The following is a 24,659-nucleotide window of genomic DNA, read 5'->3' on the forward strand; positions in this document are numbered from 1 at the left end:
CCAGCCGAGCAGCTCCTCAGCAATTATCAGCAATAAGCAATTAAAAGCATTCAGTCGTTTTCTTCTGTTTACCCCCAAAAAGGCTCCATATTTGCTCTTTTACTCTGTGGGTGGGAGCAGCCCTGTTATTAGAGCTTTAATTGCTGTTGGCTAAAAGCATACAGTTCAGCGTTCATGCCCTGTTAGCGTACAGCCTTTATTTCTTTCTTCTCATATTTTTGCTTCTTTTTTTGGGTTTTTTTTTTTATCGTCTTCACAGCGTTCGCCTCGATCCTCGTGTTTTTTTCTTTTAATGCCGTCATCTTTTGGGTTACGGTTCGAGGCGAGACAGCTATCTTTAAAAACTCAGCCCACGGCTCACTTCTACGACGAGCGGCGCGTCCGCCCACGAGTTCCCCGTCATGTATTTCGGATAATGGAAGCCCCCTGTTGTCTCCTGGCAAAAAGTGTCTTCCAGTCGAGTGAGACGTCGTCTGTCTGCGCTTTCTTCGATCTTTTGTACTTAATAGAAGGATTTAGTGTCTCGCTGTACGTCTTGCTGTACGAACTCACGCTGGAAATTTAATTTATTCATTCATTCATGGATCACTATGAACCTAATCAGTGGTGATCTTCAGTTTTATTATGTAAATATTTTTCTTTGTTTATTTTTAAGTGGCAGGTTCTTAACCTGAGAATGGAACTGATTATTACACTTTCCTCCAATTTAATAAGAGATAATAAGATAATAAGAGATTCGTAACACTCCGATGTTCCTTGTTTCACTTTTTGTCGGCCGTAGGAATCCCTACCTTATTCACGATCGTGAAATGAGCCGTGTCCTGTGTAATATGCAATTTGATGTAAAATTAAAAATGTACGGTTTGTGTTTAGCAATTTAACGTTTTTTTTATACGCATAGCGTTCATGTGTCTCACGTTTACTGGTTAATCTGCACTACGAGGCGTCCTAGCAATCCTACGGCAGTTCAGTTAGCAATCTCTTAACTTTCAAGAATCAGGGGTCTAACCAGAAATTAAATTAAAAAGTTAAGGTTCCTTTTCTTTATTTATCGGGACAGTGGTGGCCTAGTGGGTGGAGCTTTGGGCTATCAACTGAAAGGTTGAGAGTTCGAATCCCAGCTCTGCCATGCAGCCACTGTTGGACCCTTGAGCAAGGCCCTTAACGCTCACTGCTCCAGGGGCGCCGTACAACAGCTTACCGTGCGCTCTGACCCCAAAATGGGATGCGCGAAAATAGAATTTAATCGTACTGTACATACTGTATATGTACAGTGTATCACAAAAGTGAGTACACCCCTCACATTTCTGCAAATATTTTATTATATCTTTTCATGGGACAACACTATAGAAATAAAACTTGGATATAACTTAGAGTAGTCAGTGTACAGCTTGTATAGCAGTGTAGATTTACTGTCTTCTGAAAATAACTCAACACACAGCCATTAATGTCTAAATGGCTGGCAACATAAGTGAGTACACCCCACAGTGAACATGTCCAAATTGTGCCCAAAGTGTCAATATTTTGTGTGACCACCATTATTATCCAGCACTGCCTTAACCCTCCTGGGCATGGAATTCACCAGAGCTGCACAGGTTGCTACTGGGATCCTCTTCCACTCCTCCATGATGACATCACGGAGCTGGTGGATGTTAGACACCTTGAACTCCTCCACCTTCCACTTGAGGATGCGCCACAGGTGCTCAATTGGGTTTAGTCCATCACCTTTACCTTCAGCTTCCTCAGCAAGGCAGTTGTCATCTTGGAGGTTGTGTTTGGGGTCGTTATCCTGTTGGAAAACTGCCATGAGGCCCAGTTTTCGAAGGGAGGGGATCATGCTCTGTTTCAGAATGTCACAGTACATGTTGGAATTCATGTTTCCCTCAATGAACTGCAGCTCCCCAGTGCCAGCAACACTCATGCAGCCCAAGACCATGATGCTACCACCACCATGCTTGACTGTAGGCAAGATACAGTTGTCTTGGTACTTCTCACCAGGGCGCCGCCACACATGCTGGACACCATCTGAGCCAAACAAGTTTATCTTGGTCTCGTCAGACCACAGGGCATTCCAGTAATCCATGTTCTTGGACTGCTTGTCTTCAGCAAACTGTTTGCGGGCTTTCTTGTGCGTCAGCTTCCTTCTGGGATGACGACCATGCAGACCGAGTTGATGCAGTGTGCGGCGTATGGTCTGAGCACTGACAGGCTGACCTCCCACGTCTTCAACCTCTGCAGCAATGCTGGCAGCACTCATGTGTCTATTTTTTAAAGCCAACCTCTGGATATGACGCCGAACACGTGGACTCGACTTCTTTGGTCGACCCTGGCGAAGCCTGTTCCGAGTGGAACCTGTCCTGGAAAACCGCTGTATGACCTTGGCCACCATGCTGTAGCTCAGTTTCAGGGTGTTAGCAATCTTCTTATAGCCAAGGCCATCTTTGTGGTGAGCAACAATTCTATTTCTCACATCCTCAGAGAGTTCTTTGCCATGAGGTGCCATGTTAAATATCCAGTGGCCAGTATGAGAGAATTGTACCCAAAACACCAAATTTAACAGCCCTGCTCCCCATTTACACCTGGGAACTTGACACATGACACCAGGGAGGGACAACGACACATTTGGGCACAATTTGGACATGTTCACTGTGGGGTGTACTCACTTATGTTGCCAGCTATTTAGACATTAATGGCTGTGTGTTGAGTTATTTTCAGAAGACAGTAAATCTACACTGCTATACAAGCTGTACACTGACTACTCTAAGTTATATCCAAGTTTCATGTCTATAGTGTTGTCCCATGAAAAGATATAATGAAATATTTGCAGAAATGTGAGGGGTGTACTCACTTTTGTGATACACTGTATATATGACAATTAAAAGTATTCTATTCATTTATTCTTTAAGTCTTTTAGGCTGAAAAAATCAAGCAGAGTTGAATTATAGCTTAAATAAAGATATATCTTCTATAACGACCTGCAAACACTTCATGCAAGGTAGGTACTCACAAATGCTGACCCTGGGTGTGGTACGAACTCCAGAACCTCGATCGATCTTATCTTATATATAGAAATCTCAAGCTGATGCTTTTTAATGAAGGATATTTACTTTTTATTTTAATAACCTTAACCACAAATCGTCCGGATTCTGGACTGGAAGGTGCTGGTACATACTAATGACATATACAGTGTATCACAAAAGTGAGTACACCCCTCACATTTCTGCAGATATTTAAGTATATCTTTTCATGGGACAACACTGACAAAATGACACTTTGACACAATGAAAAGTAGTCTGTGTGCAGCTTATATAACAGTGTAAATTTATTCTTCCCTCAAAATAACTCAATATACAGCCATTAATGTCTAAACCACCGGCAACAAAAGTGAGTACACCCCTAAGAGACTACACCCCTAAATGTCCAAATTGAGCACTGCTTGTCATTTTCCCTCCAAAATGTCATGTGATTTGTTAGTGTTACTAGGTCTCAGGTGTGCATAGGAAGCAGGTGTGTTCAATTTAGTAGTACAGCTCTCACACTCTCTCATACTGGTCACTGAAAGTTTCAACATGGCACCTCATGGCAAAGAACTCTCTGAGGATCCTAAAAGACGAATTGTTGCGCTACATGAAGATGGCCAAGGCTACAAGAAGATGGCCAACACCCTGAAACTAGGCTGCAGCACAGTGGCCAAGATCATCCAGTGTTTTAAAAGAGCAGGGTCCACTCAGAACAGACCTCGCGTTGGTCGTCCAAAGAAGCTGAGTGCACGTGCTCAGCGTCACATCCAACTGCTGTCTTTGAAAGATAGGCGCAGGAGTGCTGTCAGCATTGCTGCAGAGATTGAAAAGGTGGGGGGTCAGCCTGTCAGTGCTCAGACCATACGCCGCACACTACATCAAATTGGTCTGCATGGCTGTCACCCCAGAAGGAAGCCTCTTCTGAAGTCTCTACACAAGAAAGCCCGCAAACAGCATGATCCCCTCCCTCCGGAAACTGGGTCGCAGGGCAGTGTTCCAGCATGATAATGACCCCAAACACACCTCTAAGACGACCACTGCTTTATTGAAGAGGCTGAGGGTAAAGGTGATGGACTGGCCAAGCATGTCTCCAGACCTAAACCCAATAGAACATCTTTGGGGCATCCTCAAGCGGAAGGTGGAGGAGCGCAAAGTCTCGAATATCCGCCAGCTCCGTGATGTCGTCATGGAGGAGTGGAAAAGCATTCCAGTGGCAACCTGTGAAGCTCTGGTAAACTCCATGCCCAGGAGAGTTAAGGCAGTTCTGGGAAATAATGGTGGCCACACAAAATATTGACACTTCAGGAACTTTCACTAAGGCGTGTACTCACTTTTGTTGCCGGTGGTTTAGACATTAATGGCTGTATATTGAGTTATTTTGAGGGAAGAATAAATTTACACTGTTATATAAGCTGCACACAGACTACTTTTCATTGTGTCAAAGTGTCATTTTGTCAGTGTTGTCCCATGAAAAGATATACTTAAATATCTGCAGAAATGTGAGGGGTGTACTCACTTTTGTGATACACTGTATGAGCGACACTGTCTACAGTCAAACAAGCTTCATTATCTTGCTTTCATTCAGCATGCACGAAAGTACCAGACAGAAGCTCTTGTTCCCGGATCGACTCCTCAAGGTTTAATCACACGGTTTGAGACAAAGAAAACACAGGAGGGTTTTGTTTGTTTTATCTAGTGATGGACGTTTGGTTTGACCGCACTTTGACACTCAGGCTCATTTTATTAGCTGTAGATTAGAACCGTTTCTTTTTCTCTTCTCCGTCACTGTCGTGCTCGGTATGAAACCGGACGGGAGACTGAATGGAAATCGGCGTTATCGACGAGGTCTCCTTCTTCTTCCACGAGAGATTTAGAGCTTTGGTCTTTTCTCTCGTCTCCTCGACAGCTCGTCTGTCTCCCCCCCGCGCCCCTCAGGAACCAGCGGGATCCAACAAAGGAACCAATTAAAGCTCTTTCTCTAACCAAGGCTAGTGAGGGAACACTAAGGGACATTGGGCTCGCGATTTTGCACTTGTCGTGGCTCTCAAAGTTCACCTGATTGAACTTTTACCCAGTTTGCCGCTGACCTATTCAAAGCACCTCAAATGAGACGAACTGTTTGATACGACGCGGTAAAAGTGACTCAGGCCATACAAACAAAACTTAACGTGACTTATTGTATTAAAACATCTTATGAGCAGTAATAATAATAATAATAATAAATTTTAGTGCTCCTGTCTCTTTCCTTTTACTACATTAAACCACGTTAAGCTTTATTTTCAACCAGAAGCGTTTTAGACTCTGGGAGAAGCTGATTCTGATTCTCACAGTTTCTCAGAACCTTGAGCTGTAACACAAGTTTAAAAGTGAAACGGTGAGGAAAATCCAGATTCATCGTGGGTAAAGAAGCTCAATCTTAAACCAGCCACCCTTTCATTACAGTCATTTAAAACTACTAGTACTGGTTAAAGAATGTATTTTTATATGGCCTTGACTTTTACTCCCCCAGTTCTGGACCTTGTTCTTCTCCTTGATGGACAGTCGGGCAATTAAGACATAAATACTTACCAGGCTTTGCTTTTACCCATGCTCCTTTGCTTCCCCTTGTGCTGGCGGTTAAGCATTAAGTAGCCCTGTGGTTACTCGTGGGTGGCCACACCTACCGTAGCACGTTGTGACAGCTGTGTCGCAGAAACAGCTGGACTCGGTCATGAGAAAGACCAGTCGCGGTTAGACGCCGTGTTCCTCCAGCGATGGCAGCTCTATCAAAGCCCCAACAGTGATGGGCTGGCAGCTACCGGGGGGCATCTGTTTTACATCTACAGCGCCTCCACACGCACTCCTGATTTGTGTTCCAGAGGCGCAGCGGTTGGATCCCGGGGAACAGTTGTTTTTGGACGGGGAACACTGGTCGGATGGGGGTGTTTTTGCGGATCGCTGGAACTGTGGGGGTTTGCGATGGAAAAATGTAATACCATGTGACTGCGGCCTCAAGAACAGCCAGAATCTCAGTCTGAACTGTCTCCAAGGTTTAAGGGTTGAGGATTTACTGTTCCCACCGATGTTCCGCATTCCTGGGATGACACAAATTGGGCTGTAAATGGACCCAGTGATTTTTTGGGAAATCAGTATAATAATGTCATCATTTGGTTCAAACCTAGCTTTCCTACGTCTATCAGAACATGTTGACTTGCATCAAACACCTCAAGTTTCTTACCAAAAACTTAAAATCCTGCATTTCTAAGCCTTTCATCACCCTAAACATGGGACATTTGGCAGAAATGGATCCACCGATCGCTAACCAAGAATATCAGGGATATCAGTGGTAATATTTCTTGTTGGAGGCCTTCCAGATTCTTCTTGCTCTCGAGCAATGATGAGTTTTCCTGCTGCTGAGTCTCTGCCCCCTGGAATTGAAGGATTTGCAAAGATAAACATTAATCTCACATTATTGTGCTTTTAAACCTCTCCTAACCAGATTCAGACTCGATTTCCAACCCCATTTTTCATTCTTAAGCTTTAAGTCATGATAAAATGCCTGCAGTGGTGCAGCTTGAGTCTCCGAGGCTGCAGCAAGGAGACGTTGTCGTCCAGCGCCTGGCTGGGTGCTTATTCCAGGAAACCTCTGGAATTGAGGCTATTCTGGCCTTGAAATTCCACTACAGCGCCTCAGAGCTTCTGTTCCCACAAGGACCTCAAATGCCGGATTCCTGAACCGCTAGTCACGGCAAAACATGGAAAAAATGTCAAACAGCGCAGTCGTCAGTTCGTCCAAGGCTCCGGAGCGCGGCCGTAACCTAAACCTAAGCTAAACGGCATTATCCTAGCGCCCGACCGATGATGGGTTTTCCAACTGTCGTGTTCCTGTCCCATGTGCACCAGAGCGTGCTGACTTAAAATGACAGTAAAGCTAACCCTGACCACCACGAGCTCCACACAGCGTGGCTGATTTGTAGGCGTTTCTTTTCCTCATACAGATTGAGACATACCAGTTTCTCTTCTCGGTGTGCTGCCGTTACTTAACGTGATATTATACCATGGGCACGAGCGTAACCAGACGACGTCCACATATTTATCTGGGCCTACGAATTTCTGCAAATGTTTTGCACAAGGCGAAGACCACGCTGCACGATTTTAGGTTTTGGAGGTCGCCCTTCATCGGCCTTCGCTCAGACGCGATCCGAGAGGCTCACTGATCGCTCGCAGAGTCCCGAATAACATCTAGCATGCTAAATATCCGGACCGCTCATCGACTCCAAACCTTATAGTCGGAGATATATTATTATCTACAACAGGGGGCGCTTTTTTAATCAATCTGCTCATCTCTTTCCCTCTCTGCTCCCCAGAAACCTCTTAACTCTTAATATCCAGTGCTGACTGTGGCACAGGGCACTCGGTTAACCTTATTATAGCGTTTATTAAATTAAATCATCACAGTGAGTGGAAATGATGAGATAAATGATGAATTACAGACTCTTCAGCTCAACAGAAATTCAGGTCCAGACCCCCAGACCAAGCCAAAATGACCAAGCCAGGGGTCACAGGGGCAAAAAAAGACAGACGGGAACCAAGGACCTAGGCTCAGACGGAGAACCCATACACCTCCGGGTGGCACTGAGCAGGAGAACTGTGTGCAGTTGTTGCTATAAAGCTCAATTAGGCACTTTTAGGTGTTCACAGCCTATCCTGCTCTCTCTCATAGGTACAGTTTAGTACAGGATCATGGGATTTGGGACACAGCTATTCGTTCCTTTGAACTAATGATGAGGTACAAACCCAGATCCAAACACACGACCAGCTGTGGGGCGAAGTGTCCGGCGCTCTTGCCCTCCCCGTCCTCCCAGAGTGCTCATCATAACAGCGCTATAATCACATCGCTCGGCCGCTGGGATAGCGCCGCTCTCTACGCTCCCCTGCTGCTAATTGCATCACGCTTCGAATTTAGAGAGAACGTCGCGACCCGGCCTCTAAAAATTGCACCTAACAAAGGGATGAGCACGTCAGCAAGCTGTGTCACCACCCGAATCCCACACCGCACAGGCTCTCAGATCGCTGCACGCCGGCTCGGAGCAGGACGGGGTTTTTTTTAGGCTAATGGACGGCCGTTTGAAAGCCCGTCGGACGGGAAAAATGGCAAGGTCGGGCGCTAGAAGCCTGATGGTGAAACGCTAGCTGAGATAATCGCGATCGAGATGACGTCAGCTAGCACATTTCACCAGGCTTTAATGAGAATGTTGCTTTTAGCCTTCGCTAGGCGTTTTCTCATCCGCCGGAGATGCTGCTGCTCCTTAAAGATCAGCGACAGTTGAGGTGAAGAGCTGCACAAATCATCTTAAAATCATCATAAACTGCCTCAGGAACAGTGTGTAGAGCTTCATGGAATGGGTTTCCATGGCCGAGCAGCTGCATCCAAGCCTTACCAGGGCTCTAGACTAACTTTTTGCACTGGTTGCACTGGTGCGCCTAACTTTTTTTCTTAGGTGCACCAGCACAAAAGTTAGGTGCACCCTAATTTTCAACTGCATCGCATTTAACACCTTAGTTTTACAGGTTCACTTGTTTTTTCGCTGTCCATATAGGCAATATTGACTTGTAAATGATTAAATAACAGTCTGGTCAACATGGCCTCGTCTGTTGATGTTTGTTGCTGTCTGCCGCTGAAAGGCAGTGGGGAGAGGGGACCCATGGGCAGTGCATTTACTGCGGCATGTAATGTGTTTTATAGATGCATTGTGCTTTTCATCCTTTCAATTCAAAATGTATTAGAACCAGTCACAAATACAATTTTGACGGCCATGGTTTTCCCATGCTCTTTACAGTTAATTATAGTATTATAATCTCATTATAGTACACTATTATAAAAATTATAACAATAATAATAGAGTATATCTATTCATGTATGTATGTATGTATGTATGTATGTATATATATATATATATATATGTATATATATATACAGGTCCTTCTCAAAAAATTAGCATATTGTGATAAAGTTCATTATTTTCCATAATGTAATGATAAAAATTAAACTTTCATATATTTTAGATTCATTGCACACCAACTGAAATATTTCAGGTCTTTTATTGTTTTAATACTGATGATTTTGGCATACAGCTCATGAAAACCCAAAATTCCTATCTCAAAAAATTAGCATATTTCATCCGACCAATAAAAGAAAAGTGTTTTTAATACAAAAAAAGTCAACCTTCAAATAATTATGTTCAGTTATGCACTCAATACTTGGTCGGGAATCCTTTTGCAGAAATGACTGCTTCAATGCGGCGTGGCATGGAGGCAATCAGCCTGTGGCACTGCTGAGGTGTTATGGAGGCCCAGGATGCTTCGATAGCGGCCTTAAGCTCATCCAGAGTGTTGGGTCTTGTGTCTCTCAACTTTCTCTTCACAATATCCCACAGATTCTCTATGGGGTTCAGGTCAGGAGAGTTGGCAGGCCAATTGAGCACAGTAATACCATGGTCAGTAAACCATTCACCAGTGGTTTTGGCACTGTGAGCAGGTGCCAGGTCGTGCTGAAAAATGAAATCTTCATCTCCATAAAGCTTTTCAGCAGATGGAAGCATGAAGTGCTCCAAAATCTCCTGATAGCTAGCTGCATTGACCCTGCCCTTGATAAAACACAGTGGACCAACACCAGCAGCTGACATGGCACCCCAGACCATCACTGACTGTGGGTACTTGACACTGGACTTCAGGCATTTTGGCATTTCCTTCTCCCCAGTCTTCCTCCAGACTCTGGCACCTTGATTTCCGAAAACAGTACTTTGGACCACTGAGCAACAGTCCAGTGCTGCTTCTCTGTAGCCCAGGTAAGGCACTTCTGCCGCTGTTTCTGGTTCAAAAGTGGCTTGACCTGGGGAATGCGGCACCTGTAGCCCATTTCCTGCACACGCCTGTGCACGGTGGCTGTGGATGTTTCTACTCCAGACTCAGTCCACTGCTTCTGCAGGTCCCCCAAGGTCTGGAATCGGCCCTTCTCCACAATCTTCCTCAGGGTCCGGTCACCTCTTCTCGTTGTGCAGCGTTTTCTGCCACACTTTTTTCTTCCCACATACTTCCCACTGAGGTGCCTTGATACAGCACTCTGGGAACAGCCTATTCGTTCAGAAATTTCTTTCTGTGTCTTACCCTCTTGCTTGAGGGTGTCAATGATGGCCTTCTGGACAGCAGTCAGGTCGGCAGTCTTACCCATGAATGCAGTTTTGAGTAATGAACCAGGCTGGGAGTTTTTAAAAGCCTCAGGAATCTTTTGCAGGTGTTTAGAGTTAATTCGTTGATTCAGATGATTAGGTTAATAGCTCGTTTAGAGAACCTTTTCATGATATGCTAATTTTTTGAGATAGGAATTTTGGGTTTTCATGAGCTGTATGCCAAAATCATCAGTATTAAAACAATAAAAGACCTGAAATATTTCAGTTGGTGTGCAATGAATCTAAAATATATGAAAGTTTAATTTTTATCATTACATTATGGAAAATAATGAACTTTATCACAATATGCTAATTTTTTGAGAAGGACCTGTATACAGTGTATCACAAAAGTGAGTACACCCCTCACATTTCTGCAGATATTTAAGTATATCTTTTCATGGGACAACACTGACAAAATGACACTTTGACACAATGAAAAGTAGTCTGTGTGCAGCTTATATAACAGTGTAAATTTATTCTTCCCTCAAAATAACTCAATATACAGCCATTAATGTCTAAACCACCGGCAACAAAAGTGAGTACACCCCTAAGAGACTACACCCCTAAATGTCCAAATTGAGCACTGCTTGTCATTTTCCCTCCAAAATGTCATGTGATTTGTTAGTGTTACTAGGTCTCAGGTGTGCATAGGGAGCAGGTGTGTTCAATTTAGTAGTACAGCTCTCACACTCTCTCATACTGGTCACTGAAAGTTCCAACATGGCACCTCATGGCAAAGAACTCTCTGAGGATCTTAAAAGACGAATTGTTGCGCTACATGAAGATGGCCAAGGCTACAAGAAGATTGCCAACACCCTGAAACTGAGCTGCAGCACAGTGGCCAAGATCATCCAGCGTTTTAAAAGAGCAGGGTCCACTCAGAACAGACCTCGCGTTGGTCGTCCAAAGAAGCTGAGTGCACGTGCTCAGCGTCACATCCAACTGCTGTCTTTGAAAGATAGGCGCAGGAGTGCTGTCAGCATTGCTGCAGAGATTGAAAAGGTGGGGGGTCAGCCTGTCAGTGCTCAGACCATACGCCGCACACTACATCAAATTGGTCTGCATGGCTGTCACCCCAGAAGGAAGCCTCTTCTGAAGTCTCTACACAAGAAAGCCCCAAACAGTTTGCTGAAGACATGTCAACAAAGGACATGGATTACTGGAACCATGTCCTATGGTCTGATGAGACCAAGATTAATTTGTTTGGTTCAGATGGTCTCAAGCATGTGTGGCGGCAATCAGGTGAGGAGTACAAAGATAAGTGTGTCATGCCTACAGTCAAGCATGGTGGTGGGAATGCCATGGTCTGGGGCTGCATGAGTGCAGCAGGTGTTGGGGAGTTACATTTCATTGAGGGACACATGAACTCCAATATGTACTGTGAAATACTGAAGCAGAGCATGATCCCCTCCCTCCGGAAACTGGGTCGCAGGGCAGTGTTCCAGCATGATAATGACCCCAAACACACCTCTAAGACGACCACTGCTTTATTGAAGAGGCTGAGGGTAAAGGTGATGGACTGGCCAAGCATGTCTCCAGACCTAAACCCAATAGAACATCTTTGGGGCATCCTCAAGCGGAAGGTGGAGGAGCGCAAAGTCTCGAATATCCGCCAGCTCCGTGATGTCGTCATGGAGGAGTGGAAAAGCATTCCAGTGGCAACCTGTGAAGCTCTGGTAAACTCCATGCCCAGGAGAGTTAAGGCAGTTCTGGGAAATAATGGTGGCCACACAAAATATTGACACTTCAGGAACTTTCACTAAGGGGTGTACTCACTTTTGTTGCCGGTGGTTTAGACATTAATGGCTGTATATTGAGTTATTTTGAGGGAAGAATAAATTTACACTGTTATATAAGCTGCACACAGACTACTTTTCATTGTGTCAAAGTGTCATTTTGTCAGTGTTGTCCCATGAAAAGATATACTTAAATATTTGCAGAAATGTGAGGGGTGTACTCACTTTTGTGATACACTGTATATATATATATATATATATATATATATATATATATATATATATATATATATATATATATATAATTTATTTATGTATTTATTTTTTTTTGTGTGTGTGTGTATGGGGCTCTAGTGTTAGAGTGTAATCTTAAATAAAGTGCATTATATTATCGGCTTTACTGGATCTTTTACACAGATTTCCAAAATCGATTGCGGTGCACTCACTGTGTATTTTGATTACATGTATTCTAACACTTCACTGTCTTTTAGTTATTTTTATATTTTACTTAACGAAAATATTATTGTGTTTTTACTTTCGCTATCGTCGCACTTAACCGCTAGCATTAGCCTATTGCTACTAGAGGGTCGGCTCACCACTGTTACGGGTCTCTTGCTGTGTGGTGATGAATGTGTGGGAATAAAAGCACACGACAAGGTAGACTTCACTGTAACGGTTTAGTCAGGACTTCAGTAAGCGTTACAACACTTTAAACTGCCTAGCTCCAGAAACCGAACTTTTATACTTTGGCCGTCCGGCGAGTCTCTTATACAAAACTAAACTAACTGAACGTCCGGTGCTGCATTCTGATTGGTTGAGCTGAATGTCGCTCACATATCACCGATACAATATTGTCCCGCTCTTCACTGTCTCTGATTGGTTTAGACCATGATATGGGCCTAATGTGTGTCTGTTGTTGAACCACGGGAAAACTTTCAGAGTAGCGGACACTTTTTTCCCCTTGAACTGCTGGTCGCACCGGTGCGACCTGAGATTTTTTTTAGTCGCACCATTGAGAAATTAGGTCGCATGTGCGACCAAATTGGTCGCACTCTAGAGCCCTGCTTACATCACCGAGCGCAATGCAAAGCGTCGGATGCGGTGGTGTAAAGCACGCCGCCACTGGACTCAACAGCAGTCGAGACATGTTCTTTGGAGTGACGAATCACGTTTCTCCGTCTGGCGATCCGATGGACGAGTCTGGTATGAGAACGGTACCTGTCTGACTGTATTGTGCCGAGTGTAAAGTGTGGTGGAGGGGGGATTATGGTGTGGGGGTGTTTTTCAGGAGTCGGGCTCGGCCCCTCAGTTCCAGTGGAAGGAACTCTTAATGCTTCAGCATACCAAGAGATTTTGGACAATTTCATGCTCCTAACTTTGTGGAAACAGTTTGGGGATGGACCCTTCCTGTTCCAACATGACCACGCACCAGTGCACAAAGCACAAGGTCCATAAAGACGTGGATGAACGAGTTTGACTGTCCTGCACAGAGTCCTGACCTCAACCCGATAGAACACCTTTGGGATGAATTAGAGCGGAGACTGTGAGCCAGGCCTTCTCATCCAACATCAGTGTCTGACCTCACAAATGCACTTCTGGAAGAATGGTCAAAAATTCCCATAAACACACTCCTAAACCTTGTGGAAAGCCTTCCCAGAAGAGTTGAAGCTGTTATAGCTGCAAAGGTTGGAGACATCATATTAAACCCTGTGGATTAAGAATGGAACGTCACTCAAGTTCATATGTGTGTGAAGGCAGACGAGCGAATACTTTTGGTAGTATAGTGTAATACTAGAAATATGCTTGCTAATGCAGAGCTCCTATTCTGGTTCTGGCCGTCTCGTACACTCGCTCAGTGCTGATCATCTTCCCCTCTCGGGAGTGTAGGATGCCGCAATATGGGTCCTATTTAAAAAAATAAATTGCTACTTCTTAATTATTTGAGCACATTTGACATTTAAATTCAGTTCCTTGGACTTTTGTTTAGCTGGAACATGAGGAATCGAGCTGTTTGTGTAGGAACTATTAGCGAGACTTCCTGATTAGCCTCAGCGTAGATCGGCTTAGTGCAGTAATCCAGTTTAAAGGAGCGCCGCAGGATTAGATTCGCGGGCTAATCACTCGCCTCGCTGTACCGACGCTCCGGAATCTCGTATCTCTGCCGTAGAGCGTCGGCTGGAAGGTTGCCAGAGTTCAGGCTACGCTTCGCTAGCTTATCGTGATCCTAACGAGGTGTGTTCAGGATTATTCATCCGTTCCGCGGCCTCGTGATGTGTGCTGCAGAGGTCCCGTAGGTTTAGAATAACCTACTGAATTACATTCACAGTGGATGTTCTAATGTCAGAATCACCGAGCTGAAGCTCCACAAGTCTTACAGCTACTTGTGTGAAGATCGGAGCAGCCCACCCAGGTTCTCCTCCCAGGTTCTGGTATCCTCCTTATTTTGGAGAACATGTGATGTCACTACACCAATCCAACTTATTCTTGTCCTGTCACAACTGCGGCACTTAATCTGGTTCAGTAGCTCCTTTTCTGTTCTGGCCGTCTCCTACACTCGCTCAGTGCTGATCATCTTCCTCTGACTACTGACTGTAGTCCATCTGTTTCTCTACATACCTGTTTAACCTGCTTATACTCTGTTCTTCAATGGTCAGGACCCCCACAGGACCACCACAGAGCAGGTATTATTTGGGTGGTGGATCATTCTCAGCACTGCAGTGACACTGACATGGTGGTGGTGTGTTAGTGTGTGTTGTGCTGGTATGAGTGGATCAGACACAGCAGTGCCGTGTCCACTCACTGTCCACTCTATTAGACACTCCTACCTAGTCGGTCCACCTTGTAGATGTAAAGTCAGAGACGATCGCTCATCTATTGCTGCTGTTGAGTCGGTCATCTTCTAGACCAGGGGTGGGGAACCTTTTATCCACCGAGGGCCAGATTAATAATTACATATCTGGTCACGGGCCACATACTACAATGATGCAACACACAGCCAAATAATACAGGCTTTATAAATTATGCTGATGGCATGTAGTGCTTATATTTGATCTCAGACTTACCTTATCATCATTTCAATGTGACGGTAGTGAACTCACCACATAACTCACCTCAGTCACACTGTCCAGTTCCTTTCTGGGTCGTGTGAAGGAAGTTTGCTGTGCAATCAAATTATGTTTGAGCACCTTTATTTTCTCCGCTCGTTCCGATCCCTGCAGAGTGCTATACTTTGCGTGTTTGGTGGTATGATGTCTTTCAATATTATTTTTCTTTAGAACAGCGAGAGATTCTCCACAAATTAAACATACTGGTTTTCCTTTCACTTCTACAAAAAAGAAATCCGTTGTCCTTTTTTCTTGAAAGACGCGACATTCATCATTAACTTTCCTGCGCTTCGACATTTTTACAAACTTAAACCAGAAAGACGCAGCTAACTGGACGAACCTACAGTCACGGTTGTCGCAGCTCATTGGTTAATTTGATATACGCGTCATCATTAATTGCGGAGACAGAGACGCCTGGGCGGCTTTGTTTACCTTGTTGCTACGCGACACTGAAACGGATTATGCGGAACAGATGATTATGATGATTAATAAATTAATAAATTAAAAACAATAACATGTAGGAAATATATGGCGGGCCACATTTGATTGAGCGGGGGGCCGTATACGGCCCGCGGGCCGGAGGTTCCCCACCCCTGTTCTAGACCTTCATCAGTCGTCACAGGACGCTGCTCACGGGGCGCTGTTGACTGGATATTTTTAGTTGGTGGACTATTCTCAGTCCTGCAGGTTGCTGGCTCAAGCCACACCACTGCCAGGTTGCCACTGTTGGGCCCTTGGGCAAGGCCCTTAACCCTCAATTGCTTGCACAGTATACTATCACAGTACTGTAAGTCGCTTTGGCTAAATACTGAAAATGTAAATGTAATTATATGAAAATAAATAATTTCTTTTTTCCTCTCCCACAGAGGACCTGCTTCCGTCAGGCTTCCCCAATATCGACATGGGTCCCCAGCTGAAGGTGGTGGAACGAACCCGCACCGCCAACATGCTCTGCGCCGCCAGCGGCAACCCCGACCCCGAGATCACCTGGTTCAAAGACTTCCTACCCATCGACCCCAGTACGAGCAACGGGCGGATCAAACAGCTCCGATCAGGTAAACCGGTCTCGCTCAACCACCTCGCTGCTAGATTTCATTTTTATTCAAACAGGCGTCTCGTTTTAATCCGAATCTCTGCTTTTAAACTTTCTGGTTTTTATTCTACTGAAAGACAAACAACCTGAGAATGAGGCACAGCTATCGACGCTCGGCTGTGCTTGTGGCAGCAAATCAACCCCAAAACATTATTGAGCCTCCTCCATGTTTTACAGCTTCATTTTTATCCTCCTGTAAACATAAATCTCGTCTTTATTTATCTTCGAATTTATGGGTAAGAGTGCACGTGTGAAAGGGGCTCAAAGATTCATCATCCAATTGTTTGCTTCAATAATATATTTATTATGACAAACTCTGAAAGATGAAACAATAATTTGCTTATATTAATAAAATGTCTTTTATTAGCATGCTAGAATAAAACAGCCAGTTCAAGTGTGTGCCGGTCGGGGGGGGGGGGATCCATCACACCCCCCTTAAATGAGGAGTAAGCTACATAAACATAACCCTTGGAACCGGCCCCCCCTGCCACATTAAATGGTCTAGAACCGCCACTGTTACTCTCCAACCTTCATACACTTATTTAAGGGCTGTAATTCCCGGGAAGGACTTCTACTACATTCACAGTACATACGAATGATTTCAGTATGTAGGGGGCGCCATAGAGTACCATTCATTGCTGCACAGTGTCTTATTGATCCGGGCTTGTGACCAGCACTGCGAGCGCACTGATATCACAACACACGCGGGTGGTGCGTTAAGCCACAAACTGGTTAGTCCTCCTTTGTTTCAGGTCAGGTTTTGTTTACTTGGGATTCTTGCGGTTTGAAAGACTCGGGCCTGACACCCCAACACACACACACACACACACACACGCCGCAGCTCTTTGATCTTCACGTCCCTGTGTGTGTTCATTTCCAAATGTGCCGTGTTGTTGCGTCTCAGTGTGTTCAGTTTGTTTGTTTAATATATTGTGATGTTTACTGTCTGTCTGTCTCTGTGGGCTCTGACCCGATACCCTCACTTCATCTCTTCAAACAGTACAATGAACTCTAATAAAACTATTCTAATTACTCCATAATTAAAACACACGACTGAAAGCTAATTTAATAACCCCCCCAACAGAACTCTGTTTCGTAATGCCGACCTTAAATTTTATTCTATTTTCCTTTTCCTCTTTCTTTGTTCTGTTCTCATTTTTCAGAAGCCTTTGGTAAGTGTCTCTTGAATCCACGAGCTGCCCCGGCGTCCCGTCCCTGCAGCGGGCGGCTTTTGAAGTGCATGACCGCCCCTTTACCTCCTTCACCCACCTTTCATCCACTTTTAAGTTCCCCCTCCTGCCCCACTAACGTCTCCGTGTCTGTTTTTATTCTGTTTTCTGTTTAGTTCCAGCGTCTTTTATTTTGTTCTCTTTGGAAACCGTGTCCTCTGGCTCCACTTGAGCTGTAATACTTCTTGTGGAAGGACAAAGCCAAATATTAAATGTTCCTGGGTGTCTTAGCCAAACAAAACGGTTACTGAGGCACCCTGTGAGCGGGCACACCCTCCGTCCCAGCTCACTGCGTGCCACCGAGTACCCGCTTCACCCACAGTTAACCTGTACTCTTACATAACGCTACAACCATGCGGCTCTGAAGTCTTGGACTCCGGTTCTGCCTGCGTTTCATGAACCTTTCCTTCAGCTTCAGCCAAACTATGATCTTATTACCAGACTCCAGGCCTGGCGCAGTAATGCCCCTGAGCTTAGGTCTAAATCTTACGCCTGGTCTGGCCTTAAATCCTTCGCCTGGCTCGAGACTGAACCTCTTTTTCCTCTTGTTTTCATCCTGAAAGCAGATCAAGGCTTCCAGGGTTGAAGGGGGGTCCTTTTAGGGCCCAACAGGTCTGAAGTGGGGTTCTGTGGGTTTGTTTGTGATCGGGCGTTCCTCTGGCGGCCTGAAGGATTTAAGATGATGAGAAAAAGGCCTGCAACAGCCCCCCTCCATTCAGAAACGGTTCCTAGCCAAGCTCCTCAGCTTTCCCTCGCTTGTTTTAATCTCTGCTCCAAAATGACTGACGGCAAAAGACTCAGAGGAGAAACAACCATTTTTTGGAACGAGGTGGATGTCCCTTAGGTGCTCCACAAATCCATAAGCCATGTGCAAAAGCAGTCTCTTGTCAGGCTCCTCTGAACTTGGACGCCCTGAGAGGTCAGTTTCACTTCTGAAATATTAAGGACTATTGATGAGAAGGTTCAGAGTTCAAGTCCCTCTATGATATGGCTTCTGTGGTTGGGACCCTTAACCCTTAGTCATTCCTGTCCTCCCATAAACACCGGTGCCCAGCAACCCAAGAAGTATAGATGCAAATGGTAGTGTCTCATTGGCTTTGCTGGAGTTTGTCCACACCTAACTCATCAAACTAGGTCTTCATGGACCTCAGGAGCACAATCGTGCTTGAACAGAAAAGGGCTCGAGCCAATCTGTTGGCACAAAGTTGGCACAAAGACCTCATCAGCTTGTCCACATATGTTTGGCCACCTGGTGGTCATAAATTCAATGGATTTATTCATGGAAGAGCGTCATGGTGGAACATCTAACTCTGAATTGTCTTTGAGGTGGGGATTTACTTTGTACTGGACCTCACTTAAGCAATGATGGGGGCCGAGAAACTATTGTGTGCTGGTTTCCATGCAGCACAACCCTAGGTGTGGGAGTCCAGCATCTAGTCCAGTCATGCTTCACGTCTCCGTCTTGTAGGAGGCCGCAAATCAACCTCAAAACATCATTGAGCCTCCTCCATGTTTTACAGCTTCATAAATCTTCAGTCATGCTTTACATTTCCGGATCGTAGGAGGCTGTAAAATGCGGCCTGACGTTTCTCTCACTCATGTTCCTACGGCGTTGAACCCTTAGGAACAAGAAGATTGCGGTCCACGAGAGGATGGTCGGCTTTTAAGTCCATTCTGTGCACTGGACAAACAAATGACACGTTGGACGGCAGGCTGAGCGCACCGTGGACTGGTGATTTGTCACTGCTTAGTCATTGCTGAGGTCATCGTGGCCCTGCTTGGGGTAAATACACGGTCTCCAGCTTAATCCCGGTCCCTGCTATTCAAATGACGCTGTTCGTTTACCCGGTCTGCAGTGATGCGGTGTTTTTCAACAGGGTTCTTTAAGCGATGCGTGAAAACGAAATATGCCTAATTTAAAGAAAAAATGATGCCAATCTGGTCCCGCTGTGGTTTACAAGATGTAACGAAAAGCCTCCACAAGGGGGCGATCGTGTACAAGTTAATTTAGGGTTTTTTTTCTCTCTGTGAGCCATCCAAGGGTTTGAAAAACCTTGTTTTTGCGGTAAACGACTGTGCCATTACTTGGGAACACTCCAGGGGACACCGGCTGCCAAAAAAGACCAGTTTGGACCTTCATTTCTTCATTTCTGTGTTTTTTTTTCTTTCTTGATCAATAAGCCAACCTGAAGACCTAACGTACCCTTGATATTTTAGGATGACCTACCTTTGACCATTCAATCTAACTAAGAACTCTAACCTTAACTCTAACTATGCTTAACCTAACCTAACCTAACCTAACTCTTAACCAGTCCTGTCCCGAGCCCGAACCTTAACAGATTCTAACACTAAGTATATAAATATTGCTTAACGTTGCAGCCCAGTGAAGCCCGGATTTCTAACAAACTTCTAACAAACTTCTAACCATCCCTTCAACATTCTCTCCCTTTGTCATTCTTCTAAACCCTTCCATATAACCACACAGTACGAGTTCAGACTCGAGCGTTTTGCCTGCTTTCCGAAGGCAGCGTCAATGATGTGACGGCCCTTCTATCGTTTAAGTCAGCAGAGTAGCGTCCAGCGTTCTTCTGCGCTGCTCGTCCGGTGAATAAATGTACCGTATGAATACTGCATGAAGTCCATTTTCCCAGCACAGGCTTCAGGAAAAGAGCATCGCTTTGTACCCGACACGCCCGAGTCATGTTTCTACACCACGGGACGCAAGGTCATGGTGTATCAGCGGGCTGATCGGAGTGTATTTCCAGCGCTCTCTTCTCCTTCATCCCTATGTGTCACTTTGTACCACCGGATCAAAGTACCACCAATCAGATTCTCAAACAAAACGGCTCTGTGACGCAGTCGGTCGGAAAGCAGGCAAAACAGCCGTCGCGGTGCGTTGATGACCTCCCCGTGGCTGATGGACGAAGGAGCTTTCTGAATATAGGCTGTAGTTGTCAGACTAGGGCTCAAGTGAGAGAAAGCAAGCAGGATAGACCTCCAATTAGCAATATCCAGACCTCTCGCCAGTCCATATGTTTTTTATTCCAGTTTGAAACAAACCCGAGCCGGTCTGAGCCGCTCCGAAGTTCTGCAGCCGTTGTTTACCTCGTTTAAGTGTGCAAGGAGCTGATGTCTCCAAGGTCTGGACTGGAGAAGTGCATCTTCTCGCTCAGATTCTTCCTCATCCTCTGGTCCTGCAGGGCTGACCTACTTGCAGAATTTCATCACACACACTTATACTGCACTGTTTTCAATTCTTTATCATTTTTTACCCAATCCAGTCGTAGCCAGCTGGTCCGTATCTCGTTGCGTTCATGTTCGATAGTTTTAACAGTCACATTTGGGGTTAAAGATTGTTTTAAGACTTTTCATGGATAAAATAAATCCACTGAAGTGAACTTGCTAAAAAAAAAAGGTTTTATCCATGTTGTGTGCAGCTTTTATTTTGCATTTAGATTACTAGCTGAAGTGAGAACTAGCTTAATCTCTCTGTTGTACTTGAAACCTTTGAAATTAACCATCATTAACCGGATAATTGACAACCTACCTCATTATTCCCTGTAGGAACATCTATGTTGAGCAAAATCCCAAACGAAAACAAACTTCTTCATTGTGAAAGTGGTATAAAACTGCCCCAAAATATAAACACAAGGTAAAATGAGCAAAACATAATACAGCGGTACCTTGAAACTCGACGTCAGTTGGTTGAGTTTTAAAGTTGTTGATTTTCAAGGTATTTTTTCCCATAAGGATGTATTAAAAACCTGTTAATGCGTTCCATGGTCTCTAATGTAAAATAATGAGGTTGTTTTTGACACTTATATACTGACAATAACACAAATATTATATTATATATAATTAAATATTATAAAAACACTGAAATAGAGTTAAAATCAGTTAAAATCTATCAAAAATACAATAAAAGCTGCACTTTAGCTTTAAGTTCTTTATTGTTTCCTTATGCTTCTTAATTAGTAGAGAGAACAAATAAGCAGTAATAATTAAGAGAGTGATTTTATGGCGTTCTTTTAATATATATATATATATATATATAGGTTTAGACTCTGGGAGAAGCTGATTCTGATTCTCAGCGTTTCTCAGAACCTCGAGCTGTAACACAAGTTTAAAAGTGAAACGGGGGAGAATCCAGATAAACACAGATACATGTGGAGCTGTAACCCTGGATCTGACGCTTATTCCACACAAATGCAGATTCGTCTCATATTCGCACTTTGATGACCGCTCAAGCCGAGCGCTGAGCAAAGCAGCAGTTTAAGGGTACAAATTTCTTGACGAAGGGCGTTGAGTTTCAAAGATTTTCAGGTTACGGGACGTTGAGTTACAAGGTACTGCTGTAAATTGCCATAAAATGCCACATATGTGTTAATCATGGCATTACAACCCAAATAAATCCATGAATTAATACATTATGTGAAAGCAAAGCTTACTGTTGGCCTGCCAGGGTTCCCTTTGGTAGAGATTCTGCACAGAAATCATCACCAGGTCAGCTTTCGAGAGAACGATTAGTCACGGTGTCGTCACGTTCGTCCTTCACAGTCAGTCATTGTTAAACATAAAGACGAGGACAGCGATAATACGAGCTTCAGACCTTCCAGCTTAATATGCATTCTGAAGAAGTCAGAGATAAGGACGTCGCTGATAGAGAGAGAATTAGAGGAAGCTCCTAGTCCAGCTCAGCCGGGGGGAGATCTTTAAACCGCAATTAAACCTTCATTTAACCCCTATTTTCATTCATAACGAGATCCTGACGATATAAAACCCAGCGCTGACGTCTTCACTCACTTTTTAACTGTCTGCTGTTGTCTGTCTCACTTGTATCTCTCTCTCCAGTGGGTACCCCCATCCGAGGTAAGACACCCACCCCAAAACAAAGCCACGACACGCTTAGTCTAGCAGAGCCAGACGTGATCTCGTAACGCGAACGTACGACCGGAGATATTAATCTGAGGTTATTAAATGCTAAACGGCGATATTCTCACCAGACAGGTGGAGCGTAATCCAGCTTAGACGTCATGCTTTAGTAATAGGCTTACTGTTTGCTTTAATTCTCCACGAGCTGTCTTTAATGTACTAAATAATTCACTTTCAGTGCTGTGGAACACCTATCAAGCCATAACGTGACACACGTGTGTGAAACACGGCATTAAATCCAAATAAATAATTAAATAAACATCTGTGGAACAACTGGCTTATCATCAAGGTTGACGAAAGTGCTCAGTGATTTTCTCTGTATGTTCTTTGGGCATGCTTAACTTAAATTAGCAGCACTTAGATATCGAAAAGAGCATCGGAACCATTTTCGGGTCGCGTCCCAAACTGCACGTGACCTGCTAAATGTCATAAAACCATATTATTAATGGTGTTCTGATAAATCGAGCTTTTTAGTATATTACTATTAGATTTGGGACACAGCCCATGTTTTAATCACCTCTATTTGAGCTCTTCTTGCATGACGGACTGTAGGCCAGTGGTAGCTTATTTGCTGGATTAGTAATCAGAAGATTGCCAGTTCAAACCCTACGTCATCAAGTTGAATAGACTAGAACGCCACATTTTAGGCATTTAGCAGATGCTTTTATTCAAAGCGACTTACAGTACTGTGACAGTATACTGTATATTGTGTAAGCAATTGAGGGTTAAGGGCCTTGCTCAAGGACCCAACAGTGACAACCTGGCAGTGGTGAGGCTTAAGCCAGCGACCTTTCGATTACTAGTCCTTAACCACTAGGTTACAACTGCCCAACACATGTACAGTACAATAAAATTCCTTTTTTTGCACATCCCAGCTTGTTTAGAACCTGGGGTCAAAACGCCCCTGGAGCAGACAGGTTTAAGGGCCTTGCTAAAGGGCCTAATAGTGGCTGCATAGCAGAGCAGGGATCTGAACCAACAATCTTCCGATTGATAGCCCGATGCTCCACTCACTAGTCTCTCACTGTCCCCAGACAGAAGTTATTGTGGGCCCCAGACAGAAGTTATTGAGGGCCCCAGTCAGACGTTATCGAGGGCCCCAGACAGAAGTTATCGAGGGCCCCTGACAGACGTTATCGAGGGCCCCTGACAGACGTTATCGAGGGCCCCAGACAGAAGTTATTGAGGGCCCCAGACAGACATTATCGAGGGCCCCAGACAGAAGTTATTGAGGGTCCCAGACAGAAGTTATTGAGGGTCCAGACAGAAGTTATTGAGGGCCCCAGACAGAAGTTATCGAGGACCCAGAGACAGAAGTTATCAAGGGCCACAGACAGACGTTATTGAGGGCCCCAGACAGAAGTTATTAAGGGCCACAGACAAGTTATTGAGGGTCCCATACAGAAGTTATTGAGGGTCCAGACAGAAGTTATCGAGGACCCAGAGACAGAAGTTATCAAGGGCCACAGACAGACGTTATTGAGGGCCCCAGACAGAAGTTATTGAGGGCCCCAGACAGAGGTTATCGAGGGCCCCAGACAGACGGTATTGAGGGCCCCAGACAGAAGTTATTGAGGGCCCCAGACAGAAGTTATTGGACCCCAGACAGAAGTTATTGAGGGCCCCAGACAGAAGTTATTAAGGGTCCAGACAGAAGTTATTGAGGGCCCCAGACAGAAGTTATTGAGGGCCCCAGACAGAAGTTATTGAGGGCCCCAGACAGAGGTTATCGAGGGCCCCAGACAGACGGTATTGAGGGCCCCAGACAGAAGTTATTGAGGGCCCCAGACAGAAGTTATTGGACCCCAGACAGAAGTTATTGAGGGCCCCAGACAGAAGTTATTAAGGGTCCAGACAGAACTTATTGAGGGCCCCAGACAGAAGTTATTGAGGGCCCCAGACAGAAATTATTGAGGGCCCCAGACAGAAGTTATTGAGGGCCCCAGACAGAAGTTCCCTACACAAGAATCAAACCCGGGCTGTGGTGGTGAGAGCGCCGGGCAACACAAACGACGCATCAAAACGAAACATAAAACGAAATAAACTTGATTAATAAAAATTGCGGCAATCTGGTCCTACTGTGGTTTACAAGATGTAATGTAAAGCCTCCACAAGGGGGCATTGCTGTACAAGTTTGTGTTTATGTGATTGTTAAAATCCGTTTATTTCATTATTGTTTTTATTGGGCCGCTGAACCCTCAGCTGCTTGAATCATATTCAGTGATAATCGTAAGTCGTTTTGGATAATAAGTCGCAAATGTAAACAATTGGATTGGATTATTAATTTAAGAACGTCTTTATTACAATATTGATTCCTACAGACGTACGTTTTCCTTT

General features: G+C 44.6%; 1 protein-coding gene across 6 annotated transcripts in view; it reads left to right on the forward strand.

Moving 5' to 3' along the window:
• The window catches only part of ptprsa (protein tyrosine phosphatase receptor type Sa), a 265,829-nt gene that overhangs the window by 129,433 nt on the left and 111,737 nt on the right, over window positions 1-24,659 (forward strand). For all 6 annotated transcript variants that reach the window (XM_063012370.1, XM_063012365.1, XM_063012368.1 and 3 more), the window contains one exon: window positions 15,935-16,123. In XM_063012370.1, coding sequence (XP_062868440.1) covers window positions 15,935-16,123 — 189 coding nt within the window. The remainder of the gene's footprint in view (window positions 1-15,934; window positions 16,124-24,659) is intronic.

This window comes from Trichomycterus rosablanca, chromosome 17, assembly GCF_030014385.1.
Source record: "Trichomycterus rosablanca isolate fTriRos1 chromosome 17, fTriRos1.hap1, whole genome shotgun sequence".
NCBI lineage: Eukaryota > Metazoa > Chordata > Actinopteri > Siluriformes > Trichomycteridae > Trichomycterus > Trichomycterus rosablanca.